We start from the raw sequence: 13,536 nt of genomic DNA on the forward strand, positions 1-13,536 counted from the left end.
TCTCCTGTTGAGTTTGTAGATGTTCAGAATGGTTTGATCCCTATCCAGCTCAATTCCTGAGACCAGACGAAATCCAGGTCTCCTACTCCTCCGCCATCTCACTCCGCCCCCCTAGAACATTTCTGATTAGCATTTTCACCCATGTCCCTTTGAGCCAAAAATCTTTCAAAATGCTTTCGGTTCAGCCATCTGGCTCTTCACTAGATGGCCTGTAGTTGAGAAGAAGGGGAAGGGAGCAATACCAACAGGCCCTCCTCTTATGTCTGACCCTCAGGATGCAAGCATTTCCCAGAAGCCCTTGCTTCCCAGCAGACATTCCTTGGTATCTCATTGGCCCAGCTCAAGTCACATGGTCATTCCTGACTCCAGGGGAGGTGAGGAAACCAGTATCCAACGAAAAGAGTGAGATGTCTCAGTCCAGTGCTGACTGGTACATTGGATAATACTGTGAACTCAACAGTGGCAGGGTTCTGTTAAGAAAGAGGTGAGAGTAATAGCTGGGGCAACAGACAGTGTCTGCTGTATCACCCCACAGTCACTGTGAAGGTAAAATTCCTTAATCCATGTAGAGTGCTTAGACCAGGGTCTGGAACAGAGCAATACGTGGTAACAACTGTCGCCATCGCTGTTAGAGCGTATAATAATATAACAATTATCATCATTATTATTGGCTTGCTGCTTTACATTGTTTTCACAGATATGTCTTTTTCCTTCAGTTTTTTTTTTTTTTCCTGGTCTTGTTTTCTCTCCGGTTCCTTTTACTTCTCTCATGCTCCTCAGCTTTAACACCATTTAAGACTTAGCCTTTGTAACTGCTCATTCCATGGAAATGCCACTTTCTTCTGGGCTATTGAGCTAACAGCTAATTAAAAACACAAAATTTGCCAAGGACTGGGCTAAGCACTCTACATGCAACACGTTAATCCTCCTAGTACTGTTATTATCACCATTTTACAGGTGAGGAAACTGAGGTAAGTAATGGGCCCAGAGTGACAAAGCTACTAAGTTGTAGAGAAGGGTAGGCCTGCTGCGCTGTACTTCAAACCACTGCCCGATCACGCTGATGCTTCCTTCAGTCCTTTAAAAGCTTGAGAATGATGCTAAAATTTTTTGAATTTCTTACAGTTTTATGGATGTCCAGAAAAATGGGAGGTCCAGATCGCAAGATAAATTGGTTTTTAATGTAATAAGTAATATAAATGAATCAGGTTAGAGCAGGCGGTTCTTGAAGAGCTTAAAATGCTAAGCTGGGTATTTTAAACTTTATCCTAAAAAAATAGTCATGGGTTGAAATTTGTCCATTACATTGTCAAATTATGTTTGGGGATTACAGACTTTTTGAGACTATTGTGGAAGCTATGTATTTTCTTTCCAGAAAAAAAAAAAATGATATGCACATTAATTTGCAGCTCATTTCCGGGATTTCCAGGAAACACTCCCCCGACCTCCACTCATTCATGAACTCCTAGAATTAGAAAATCCCTGATTTCACTTTTCATCCAATTCCTTTGATTCTCTTATAAATCATTCCCTAGAAAGTCTGAAATTGAGCCAACAATATTTGCTACATCATACCTTAATTAAGCAAGCTAGATAAACAACTATGAAAAACTTTATTTACAGGCAAAGAGCTAAAGGAAAAAAGTATTAAAAGTTCTGTGTGTAGTTACCACCACCTGCTGGTCACACTTAGGTAAACCCTAAACTACATTTAGCTTGACTTTTACACTGGTACATTCTTTATTCTCTTTTAAATCAAGATCCTTGCTGTTAGTTTATACCCTCATTTTGATTTCCAATCTGAATATAAAACTTTAGACTGAACAAGCTGGACTTAGGGAATTTATTTTTTTAATTTTAATTCCAGTACTCATGGAATTTCTTTCTCTGAAATAATTTGCTTAGCATTATACTCTCTAAATCCATTCATGTTGTTGCAAATGGCAAGATTCTATTCTTTTTATGGCTAATATTCCATTGTGTGAGTGTAAATAATGTTGCAATAAACATAGGGGTGCATATATCATTTCGAATGAGTGTTTTTTGTATTGTGTAAATACCCAGTAGTGGAATTACTGGGTATTATGGTAATTCTATTTTGAATTTTTTGAGGAACCTCAAACTCTTTCCCACAGTGGCTGCATCAGTTTGCATACCCACAAACCGTGTACAAGGGTTCCTTTTTCTCCACATCCTTGCCAACTCTTGCTTGTCATGTTTTTTATTTTAGCCATTCTCATAGGTGTGAGGTAATATCTCATTGTGGTTTTGATTAGCATTTCCCTGAGGATTAGTGATGTTGAGCATCTTTTCATGTGTCTGTTGGCCATCTGGATGTCTTCTTTGGAGAAATGTCTGCTCATGTCTTCTGCCCATTTTTAATTAGATTATTTGTAGGGTTTTTGTGTTGAGTTGTATAAGTTTTTTATGTGTTTTGCATACTAACCCTTTATCAGATATGTCATTTGTAGTTATCTTCTCCCATTCCATAGGCTGCCTCTTTGTTGATTGTTTGCTGTGCAGAAGCTTTTTATTTTGATTTGGTCCTAATAGTTTATTTTTACTTTTGTTTCCCTTGCCTCAGGAGACATATCTAGAAAAATGTTGCTAAGGCTGATGTCAGAGAACTTATTGCCTGTGCTCTCTTCTAGGATTTTTATGGTTAGAGGTCTCACACTTAGATCATTAATCCATTTTGAGTTTATTTTTTGTGTATGGTGTAAGAAAGTGGTCCAGTTTGCATGTGACTGTCCAGTTTTCCCAATACCATTTATTGAAAAGATTGTCTTTTTCCCAATGCATATTCTTGCCTCCTTTAATTAATTGACCATATAATCATGGTGGGTTTATTTCTGGGGTGTCTATGCTGTCCCATTGATCTATGTGTGTAATTTTGTGCCAGTACCATAGTGCTTTGATTCTGATAGGTTTGTAGTATAACTTGAAATCTGGGATTGTGATACCTCCAGCTTTGCTTTTTTCAAGATTGCTTTGGCTATTCAGAGTCTTTTGTGGTTCCATATAAATTTAGGATTATTTGTCTAGCTCTGTGAAAAATGCTAATGGTCTTTTGACAGGGATTGCATTAAATTTGTAGATTGCTTTGGGTAATATGGCCATTTTAACAATATTGGTGTTCCCAATCCATGAGCATGAATGTCTTCCCATTTGTCTGCATCTTCAGTTTCTTTTGTCAGTGTTTTATAGTTTTCAGAGTACAGGTCTTTCACCTCCTTGGTTAAGTTTACTCCTATGTATTTTATTTTTGATGTAAATGGGATTGGTTTCTAAATTTTTGTTTTTGCTACTTCATTATTAGTGTATAGAAATGCAACAGATTTCTCTCTATTGATTTTCTATCCTGTGGTGACCTTACTAAATTCACTTATCACTTCTAGCAGTTTTTTGGTGGAGTCTTTAGGGTTTTCTGTATATAGTATCATGTCATCCGCAAATAGTGAAAGTCTTACTCCTTCCTTACTATTTGGATGCTTTTTATTCCTTTTTTGTTGTCTGATTGCTGTAGCTAGGACTTTCAGTACTATTAAGTTGAAATAGTACTATGGTGAAAGTGGACATCCTTGTCTTATTCCTGATCTTAGGGGGAAAGCTCTCAGTTTTTCCCTATTGAGTATGATGTTCACTGTGAGTTTTTCATATATGTTGAGGTATGTTCCCTCTAAACCTACTTTGTTGAGAATTTTTATCATGAATGGGTTCTGTCCTTTGTCAAATGCTTTTTCTACATTTATTGAAATGATTATATAGTTTTTATCCTTTTTCTTAGTGATGTGGTGTATTCACATTGATTGATTTGTGAAATTTTGAACCACCCTTGCATCCAAGGAATAAATCCCACTTGATTGTGGTGAATGATTTTTTTAATATATTGTTGGATTTGGTTTGTTAATATTTTATTGAGGAATTTTGCATCTATGTTCTTCAGAGATATTGGCTTGTAGTTCTCTTTTATTCTCTTTTATTGTAGTATCTTTATCTGGTTTTGGTATCAGGGTAATACTGGCTTTATAGAATGAATTTGGAAGCTTTGCCTCCTCTTCTATTTTTTTGGAATAGTTTGAGAATAGGTATTCACTCTTCCTTAAATGTTTGGTAGAATTCACCTATGAAGCCATCTGGTCCTGGACTTTTGTTTGTTGGAGTTTTTTGATTACTGATGCAATTTCATTGCTAGTAATCAGTCTGTTTAAATTTTCTGTTTCTTTCTTCTTCAGTTTTGGGAAGTTCTGTTTCTAGGAATTTATCCATTTATCCTAGTTGTCTACCCCCAAATTTTAGGTATATGGTGCCATACTTTACAACTTTTTGTGAGTCTCTTGACCAGTTTTTACATATGTACTTAATTTTACTCTTTTGTGCTTCTTTTTTTACTCCTACTTATGGTCTTTGCTTTCCACTCAGAGAGTCCCCTTTAACATTTCTTGTACGGCTGGTTTAATGGTAATAAATTTAGCTTTTGTCTGGGAAACTCTTTCTCTCCCTTTCTATTCTGAATGATAGCCTTGCTGGATAGAGTATTCTTGGCTGCAGATTCTTTTGTTTCAGCACTTTGAATGTATCACATCACTCCTTTCCAGCCTGTAACTTTTTTGCTGAAGAATCAGCTCATAGCTTTGTGTGGTTTCCCTTATATATAACTGTTTTCTTTTTTTCTTGCTGCTTTTAAATTCTCTCTCACTACTTTTTGCCATTTTAATTATTATGTGTCATGGTGTGGACCTTCTTGGGTTGATTTCATTAGGGTCTTTCTGTGCTTTTTGGATCTGGATATCTGTTTTCTTCCCTAGAATCAGGAAGTTTCAGTTATTATTTATTCAAATAAATTTTCTGCCCTGTTTTCCCTCTCTTCTACTTCTGGGATCCCTATAATGTGAATGTTAGTAAACTTGATGGTGTTGCTAAGATCCCTAAGTCTATATTCATTTTGTATTATTTTTTTCTTTCTCCTGTTCAGCTTGATTGCTTTCCATTACTGTCCTCCCAAGTCACTGGTCTGTTTTTCTGCATCCTCTAGTCTCCTTATTCCATCTAGTGTATTTTTATTTCATTTATTGAGTTCATTTCTAATTATTTTTTTTTTTTTAAGATTTTATTTATTTATTCATGAGAGACAGAGAGAGAGAGAGAGGCAGAGGGAGAAGCAGGCTCCCAAAGAGCAGGGAGCCCGATGCGGGACTCGATCCCAGGACCCTGAGATCATGACCTGAGCCGAAGGCAGACGCTTAACCATCTGAGCCACCCAGGCGCCCTCTAATTATTTTTTTTATGTTTTCTGTCTCACTGTTAAGGGTCTCACTGATGTCCTCCACTCTTTTCTCATATCCAGTAAGTATCTTTATGATCAGTACTTTACATTCTCCATCAGGCATATTACTTATCTCCATTTCAGTTAGGCCTCTTGCTGTGATTTTGTCCTATTCTTCCATTTGGGATGCGTTCCTCTGTCTCTTCATTTGTCTCTGTCTGTTACTATGTATTAGGAAAGTCAGCTCTGTCTCCTGCTCCTGGAAGTAGTGGCCTTATGAAGAAGAGGTCCTGTAGTGCCCTCCAGTGCAGTGTCCCTTGTTCACCTGAACCTGGCACTTCAAGGGTGTCTCCTGTGTTTCGTGCACCCTGCTATTGTGACTAAGCCACTTTTTCCTTCAGTCCAGTCATCAGCAATGGCTCTCTCAGCCTGTTGTCAGCAGTAGTCTGGTCCCGGTGCTGTTAGTGAGCCAGTCTTGGGCTGCCTTGGGCTTGAGTTGAGTCAGACCAGACATTTGCCAGAAATATAGTAGCACTGAATGCAGGGCACTTTCACTGTTTTGTCTCCCGAGAAGTTTTTGTTCATTGTTGAGCAGGGCTTGCAGTCAGACCAGACGTCTGCCCTCAGCCCACTGCTAGGGCTGTAGTTGGACTGGTGTGTATGTGGTTATCTCCCCCTTTCCCAGGGGCAGGCGTCACTGAGTGCTGCTGGCCTCTCAGAGCTGCTTGTACACAGCCAAGCTTATGGCTCTGCTTTGGATGGGCTCTGGCCAAGAGCATCTAGGAGGGGGCAGATCTGCCAAACAGGGGCTGGATGTGTGGTGTTAGCAAGGTTTGTCCTGGTCTGCTGTGGGAAGGACCTGCAGCCACCAGAACCAAGACAGGCCAAGTTGGAGAGGGTGGATCTGCCTAAGTGCAGGGATGCAGGGGAGTTGGGGCTGGGCAGGATGCACAGTATTAGCAAGTTACACAGGGATTGTCCATGCTGCTCTGGTTCCCACAGGTGGCTGTGTATTTATACTGGGGATCAGGGAAGGGAAACGGCACCTGCCTGTTCCTGTGTTCCTGGAGAAGTCTGCCAATGATCCCTGCCCCTCCAGCACATGCCCTGAAATTAGTAAACAAGTATACTCCAGGCATTTTTTCAAACTGCTGCTTCTATGCTGTATCTTCATGGGGCTGTTTGTTGTGCTCTAAATTTAAGGGTAGGGATTCAGAATCCCTCCAGGCTCTCCCAGAGCCAACCCTGCTGATTTTTTACATTCTAAGTTTTAAGACCCACTGGTTGTAAGAACTCATGAAATTTGGCCCTTCTGATTTTCAAAGCCAAATTCATCTTCCCCTTGCAGGCTTCCCACTGTGAGGGTCTGTTTCTCTCTCCTCTACCCCTGTGTGTCCCTCCCCTCTGCCGGCAGTCCAACGGTCCGTGTAGCTCCCAACAGTTAGATGTGATCTCTTCTCTACATTTAGCTATGGAGAATCTGTTCTGCCAGTCTATGGCTCATTTTCTGAGTTACTTATACTGAGGTGGCTGTCATCTAGTTCTATCGTGGGACAAGGTGAATTTAGGGTCCTCATACTCCACCATCTTCCCTGGAAGTCCCTGGAATTAATTTTTTAAAGGCATCTTTGTATTTGTCTCCCAGTCTCCCTTAAATTTATAAATCTGTCCGCTTCTCCTTTCTACCTTAATTTGGATCTTTGTCATCACTCACCTAAGTGATTTCACGACCTTTCTAGCTTTTCTTCCTGTGTTGTATTGACTATTCTCCATGGGATCCTCACACCACCATCAGAAGGATCTTTTAAAACCCACCTCTAACCCTGATACCTCCCTGTTTTAAATCCTTCCGTGGTTCTTTATTGCTCCAGGATTAAATCCAGCCTTCACCCCAATGTGTCTTTTCAGCACACCCCCAATCCAACTCCTCCAAAACACATTGCATAGCCTTTTAGCCATTCTCAGGCTGGTCAGAGAATTGCAAGGAACAAATTTGCCCTAAATTGGAAAAGCACACAAAGAAAAAACTACAATTATGGCTAGAATGTGGACTCTCAAAGTCGGGAGAGAAAATTGAGGTGTGTGTGTGTGTGAGAGAGAGAGAGAGAACGAACCATGGGCACTGGCAAACCAGAAGCCTTGCAGCAGTCTATCCAAGGAGAGATAAGGCCAGGAATTTGGAAAGAGCTATGGAGGCAGACAGGATTCAAAGAGCTGCACTTGAGGGCAGGGGCAGTGGCATGCACTCAAGTTTTTGGAACCATAACACAACAGATAATCTTTTGAATGAATGAAATTTTACAGAAGTTGTATTTGTGATGTCTATAATATACTGAGATGATTTTCATGATGCCAAACCAGAAAATTAAAAAATGTCAAACAATACAGACATTGCACTAATCAATTCTTTACAAAACTTTCATTTTCATGCAGGCACCATAGGTGTTTCCCATATGAATATGTAAGCTTGTTTCATACTACATACAGAGATGATTTAAAAAGTTGTGGTTTTTTTTTTTTAAAGATTTTATTTATTTGACAGAGACAAAGCGAGAGAGGGAACACAAGCAGGGGGAGTGGGAGAGGGAGAAGCAGGCTTCCCGCGGAGCAGGGAGCCCGATGCGGGGCTCGATCCCAGGACCCTGGGATCATGACCTGAGCCGAAGGCAGACGCTTTAATGACTGAGCCACCCAGGCGCCCCTAGAAAAGTTAGTTTTCTCCTTAGGGCACCTGTGTGGCTGTCAGTTAAGCATCCAACTCTTGATTTCAGCTCAGGTCATGATCTCAGGGTTGTGAGATCAAGTCCCATGTAGGGCTCCTTGCTCATCGTGAACCGTGCTTGAGATTCTCTCCCTCTGCCTCTCCCTCCACTCGAGCTTGCTTGCACTCTCTAAAATAACTAAAATCTTTTTAAAAAAAGAAAAATTAGTTTCTTCTTGTCTTTAATTTCCTGTGGCTACTTACACTTTTTCTTTTCCATTTCAGTATTTCCATACAGAAGCTTTCCAATGAATCTCGGTACATAATTTATGAGTTTTGGGAGAACAGCAGTGTGTGGAATAGGTAAGTAATAACAGGCTTTGGGGGGGGGCAGGGAGAGGGAAATATATGTAATGTTTTTAGAACTTGTAGGAAAGCTCTGTCCTTTTACCTCACCTTAAAATCTGTCCCATTTGTTCGTTTTCCTAAATCCCACCCTTTTAGGAATTTATCTCATGGATTAGAAACCACTTTCTTCTTAAAGCACAAATACTTTTGGTAATGATCCTACTTTAACTATAACCATTTTACTGATGCTTTCAAGTAAGAGTTAGATATGGGTCGTGGGTGTCTAAAGTGTCAGGAGGGTGGGTGGACAAAGGACACAGAAAAGGAAGGATGAGAAAATAATTTTACTTTCTAATTTTTCATAAATTCTGTGGTATTTTACTTTACAGTAAAACTATATATAACGGTTAAGACCATTATAGCTTAATGTCTTTAAACTGCAAAAAAAAGGGGGGGGGAGGGCGCCTGGGTGGCTCAGTTGGTTAAGCGACTGCCTTCGGCTCAGGTCATGATCCCGGAGTCCTGGGATCGAGTCCCGCATCGGGCTCCCTGCTCAGCAGGGAGTCTGCTTCTCCCTCTGACCCTCCCCCCTTCTCATGCTCTCTCTATCTCATTCTCTCTCTCAAATAAATAAATAAAATCTTTAAAAAAAAAAGGGGGGGAAATTAAAGACATTGTTTGGAAACGATTAAAAAATCAACATCTCGGTAACTATTCTACGGTATGTAATGTGTATCAAATCATGTTGTACAAGTAATAGAATACCTGGAAATTTAGTTATACATATTTCACCTAAAAGTTTTTTGTGACTATTTTAAAACTATAATACATATAATGACACCAATAGAATTTCAAACACAGAAGGGAGCTTTAAAGGCAACTTACTCAATTTTGTACTCCAGGCCTACACTTTAAGATAGATGATTTTTCTTTTTTTTCCCTAGAAAGAGAAAATCTATAGTCTCTCTTCTTAGCTATCCTATTTTTTTAATCATCCGGACAGCCAAAATATTTTCTTCTGTTTAAACTTCTTTCTGTAATTAAAGTCTTTCTCCTTTTGTTCTATTTTCCACGGCAATTAATGTTCTTCTGTTTTTAAAAGTCTTTAAGAAGTTTTTTTTCTGATGACAATTGTTAAATTACTTTTAAGGCTAAATAACCATAAAAAGAAGTCTATATTCAGACACTTAATCCAAATCATCCAAAACCTTGCCATCTTGATGAATTCAAACTCTGTTGCACTCTACTTAGAAAGATTGTAATAAAAGTGTACAACCTTAACCTATAATTATTTATACAGCCACCTTCAGACGAATTATAGCAAGACATTCCAAAGAAGCAACGTGGATTTCTTGGAAACTCCAGAACTCACATCTACTATGCTAGTTCCTGGTAATTATCCTGGTTTCACAGTGCTTCTATATGCTTTTGTATTGTCTTTTGCTTTTTAAAAGATAGTATTTTCTTACCCCCAAACTTGATCAGTGGTGCTCTCTTTATTAGATCTTAAAATCTAAAAGTGGGGGGAAGAAATAAGAGATCTATATATTCTATTATCTTTACTCCTTAGTTGATCCTGTTTGTATTCCTGACTATATTAAACTTAATATTAGTCCTTTTCTGGTCACATTCAGTAATCTAACGAACTTGAAGTCAAATCAGGACATTTCCAAAAAAATTATTCAAATGCTTTACCTTATTATAATTTAGTATATTGAGACCTATAGACTGCAGATTAGAATTATGCTGGAAATATTTTAATAGCTATTAAAATATTATTTGTAATTGGAAAGCAGAGTGGAAAGAGAAATTTGAAATGAAATTGTCTAAGAAGTCTGGCCTGGCCAAGGCTTAAGATAATTGAGAACCAAAATTCATTTGTTCATCTACCCTTCCAGTCACCAATTAAATATATTTAATGAGTGTTTTATGTGCTAGGTACTGGGGATACTGGGGTGCTTAGCCTTACTAGTGCTGAGTTCCATTTTGAATAAACATTATGTCGGGAGCTAGAGAGAATGCAAAGTAAAAATTTAGTCCCTTCCCATAAAATGCTTTCTGTTCAGTAGGAGAGACAAATGCTTGCAGAAAAAAAAACAAGCTCAGTAGTTACCGCTGGTCATAATATGCATGTGGATTTAGAGAAGGGTTTGCTTCTTTAACAGTTTTTTAAAAAGAGATGACTCTGTAGCTGGAACTTAAAATGTGAGTTGGGCAAATAAAGATGGAGGAAACTTTGCTAGAAATAAATTGTAGACATGAACAAATGCAAGAAATGTTAAATGTTCTTGGCTAATTGGTGCAAAGGTAAGACTAAGGCATAGGGCTTATATGTTACCTGTATAGAGAGAGGAGTGTAGGAAATGAGGTCGAAAATGCAATGAGTTTAAACTTAGTAATAAGGAATCATTAAAGGTTTTTGAGAGGGGTAGTGAATGCTCTAATCAGTAGTAATTGGCAGGAGGGAGAAAGGTGAGTATCATGGAGAGGTGAGAGATTGGTCAGGTAGGGCAATAATCTAGGCCAGGAAAAAAAAGGCACCTGAACCAGGAGCTACCCAGAGAGTTCCCTTGCCAATACAGTTTTCAGGAGTTAACCACGGCAAGTTGATATTTGAAGGCTGGATTTAGTGAGAAAGGGTATAGGTAAAAAAAAAATACCTGACAGAAGCCTAGGAAAATGCCTTTATTTAAAAGGGAGGGAAAAGCCTCCTTTATTAAGGAGACAGAGGGGAACGACACAGAGGTGGAGAATCAGAGTAGTAGATAAGCAAGGAAACCAAAAGAGAAATAACCGTGCAAGGCACAGTGCTTGTCAGGGGCCTGTGTAGTGGGGTGGGACTGAAGAGAAGAATGGGACTGGAAACTGGATTTGACAAGAGGTCACTGTTCAAGAGAACAGTTTCAATACAGTGGTAGGAATTTAAAAATTGGGGTAGATTTTGATGGATTGGGGAATAAATGGAAAGTGAAAAGATAAATTCTGGAATTGAAGGTAGGTGAGATGGGGGAGATCAGGTGTGAATGCTTTCCAGTCAGCAGACCTATCATCTCTGCCTGAGCTTTAGGTATATACTTACTCTAGCTCTTAAGGACAGATTTGTGGACTTGCAAAATTTCTCTTGCTGAATATCTCTGATTTAATCCTCAAATAAGAAAACCATTAATATGGCTGAATTTTTTCTATTATTCTTTCTCTCACAGTATTCCCTAATTTAGAGAGAAAAGTTGGGCACAAATAATATTGGATCAGTTCTTATTCTCAGAACCCAAATTCAATGCAGTTTAATGCCTTTTTTGTTACCCTATTTTGCATTAATTTTCTTATCACATCTAATTTCAAAAGTGACCACTGAAATTTGGAAGAACAAAAAGAAAAGATAGGTTTGATTTCTAACACCTATTTGGGGCATCCTATTCTTTTTTTTTTTTTTAATGTGAAAGTTTTATAAATAGCAACAGCAGACCACCTCCCTGGACAGACAGCTGGAATTAGCTTATAAATATTAAAGTTTTAATGGCCATATGACTTCTAATATTTTTAGTAACTAGTCTTATGAATTTTGTTATATGAAAGCTAAAATAAAAACAATTAAAAGCATTTCAACTGTACATATTTAGACCTAAAATAAAAATGTGAAAAAAAAACCTATTATACAGAGATGGGTAGGTTTGTATTTTTAATTTAACTCACAAATTATGATTTCTGATAAGATTGCTTTTTTTATTAAGTTTCTAAGTGGTTTACCTAAGAAATATCTTAAGAAATATATTCCTATGGACTCTCAAATATCAAAATCATTCAAATGAGACATAATGGAGTACAGCCAAACAGGCCCACTAGCCATCATAATAAAACCCCCAGGCCAAAATATGAAGAATTCAGTCTGTGGAGCAGAATATCCCTTGGCAAATGAGAAAGGCCTTGGCTATGAGAAAAGAAGATACACAAGAAAGTTAAGATCTATTGCCAACCAGTATATCTCTTAAATAGATTTGCAAACAAATTTCAATCCTTTCCATTTGTCTGTTTCTCACAGCATTCCACCAGTCTTCTTTGCCATAGATTTGTCTTTGGGATATTTATATTCACTGGTGAAAACATTTTCAATCTTACAATATATAACAAAAAATATTTAAAACACATCCATGTGCTTATACCCAATCTTTCTGAAATTGTTACGTAAAAGTATCTTACATTCCCAAACTGCTGACAGCACTGGGTAGATTAAAACAACATGATTTCATCTTCAGGGCGTTTATAATCTCATTGCCAAGATAAGCTCCATTCATAAACAAAATAGACTATGACCAAGTGCCAAAAGATCTAGTACAAGTATTGCATAGGAAGAGTTCAATCTTGGTTCAAATAGGAAATACTAACTTGGATAATTATGCAGACTAAAGGTGGGAGAAAATAGTCTCTTTAAGAATGATTACACCTTGAACTAACTTACCCTGGCAATTATTTTCATTTAATAATAGTTGTTTTTCTCTTTTCAGCTTCATGGTGGATCCTGAACAACTAGATGTTCCTAGATTTTCTTTATGGTTCTAAGTGCAAAACAAGTATTCTTATCTAAAATGTGAATTAGAAAATTCTCTGCAGTTACTAATCTACTCTATACTTTTGTTTAATATATTTAAGATGTGCACTCTTCTAAAATGTCTTCTATATCTTTCATGTGAAGCTTAGCTAAATTTTTGAAGTTCACTATTCTCAATTTTTGCTGTTTTGCTACATTGTAACCTAAAACCCTTTAGTGGCAAAATCCTAATATGTAAAAAAAAAAGTACACATAAAGGAAAAAAATTGTGAAAAAGAAATGATAAAAAATAACTGAAGTGGAAACTTTTAGAGTATCACTGCATAGGATATAGCTTTTGTAGATTTGTCATAAACTATCAAGATTAAATCAGTGTTTTGTCATTTTTAAATAACTGATTTTCTGTGAATGAACTTTATTCTTTGGTAGTGCTCACTCCATTCCCAACTCATGATCTTATGAGTATTCACTTTACTGAAAAAGCTAGTATGTGACCCAAAATGGTGTCCTTATGTGCAGAGAGAGTGACAGCAAGTGCACAGAGAAAAGGCCACATGAGGTCACAGAAAGAAGGTGCCAACAGCCAGCCAGGAGAGGCCTCAGAAGAAATCAACCTTGCTAGCACCTTAATCTTGGACTTCCAGTCTCTAGAACTGTAAGAAAACACTTTTCTGT

At 37.9% G+C, this 13,536-nt stretch overlaps 2 protein-coding genes across 2 annotated transcripts in view; one reads left to right on the forward strand and one right to left on the reverse strand.

Moving 5' to 3' along the window:
* The window catches only part of NECAB1 (N-terminal EF-hand calcium binding protein 1), a 192,317-nt gene extending 179,474 nt beyond the window's left edge, over positions 1-12,843 (forward strand). The window contains exons 11-13 of the mRNA XM_044914252.1: positions 8,253-8,330; positions 9,616-9,707; positions 12,818-12,843. Of these exons, the coding sequence (XP_044770187.1) occupies positions 8,253-8,330; positions 9,616-9,707; positions 12,818-12,843 (196 nt within the window). The remainder of the gene's footprint in view (positions 1-8,252; positions 8,331-9,615; positions 9,708-12,817) is intronic.
* Positions 12,844-12,957: 114 nt separating this feature from the next.
* Positions 12,958-13,536, reverse strand: part of C4H8orf88 (chromosome 4 C8orf88 homolog) — a 37,091-nt gene continuing 36,512 nt past the window's right edge. The window contains exon 6 of the mRNA XM_021688395.2: positions 12,958-13,064. Coding sequence (XP_021544070.2) covers positions 12,958-13,064 — 107 coding nt within the window. The remainder of the gene's footprint in view (positions 13,065-13,536) is intronic.

This window comes from Neomonachus schauinslandi, chromosome 4 (genome assembly GCF_002201575.2).
Source record: "Neomonachus schauinslandi chromosome 4, ASM220157v2, whole genome shotgun sequence".
Lineage (NCBI taxonomy): Eukaryota > Metazoa > Chordata > Mammalia > Carnivora > Phocidae > Neomonachus > Neomonachus schauinslandi.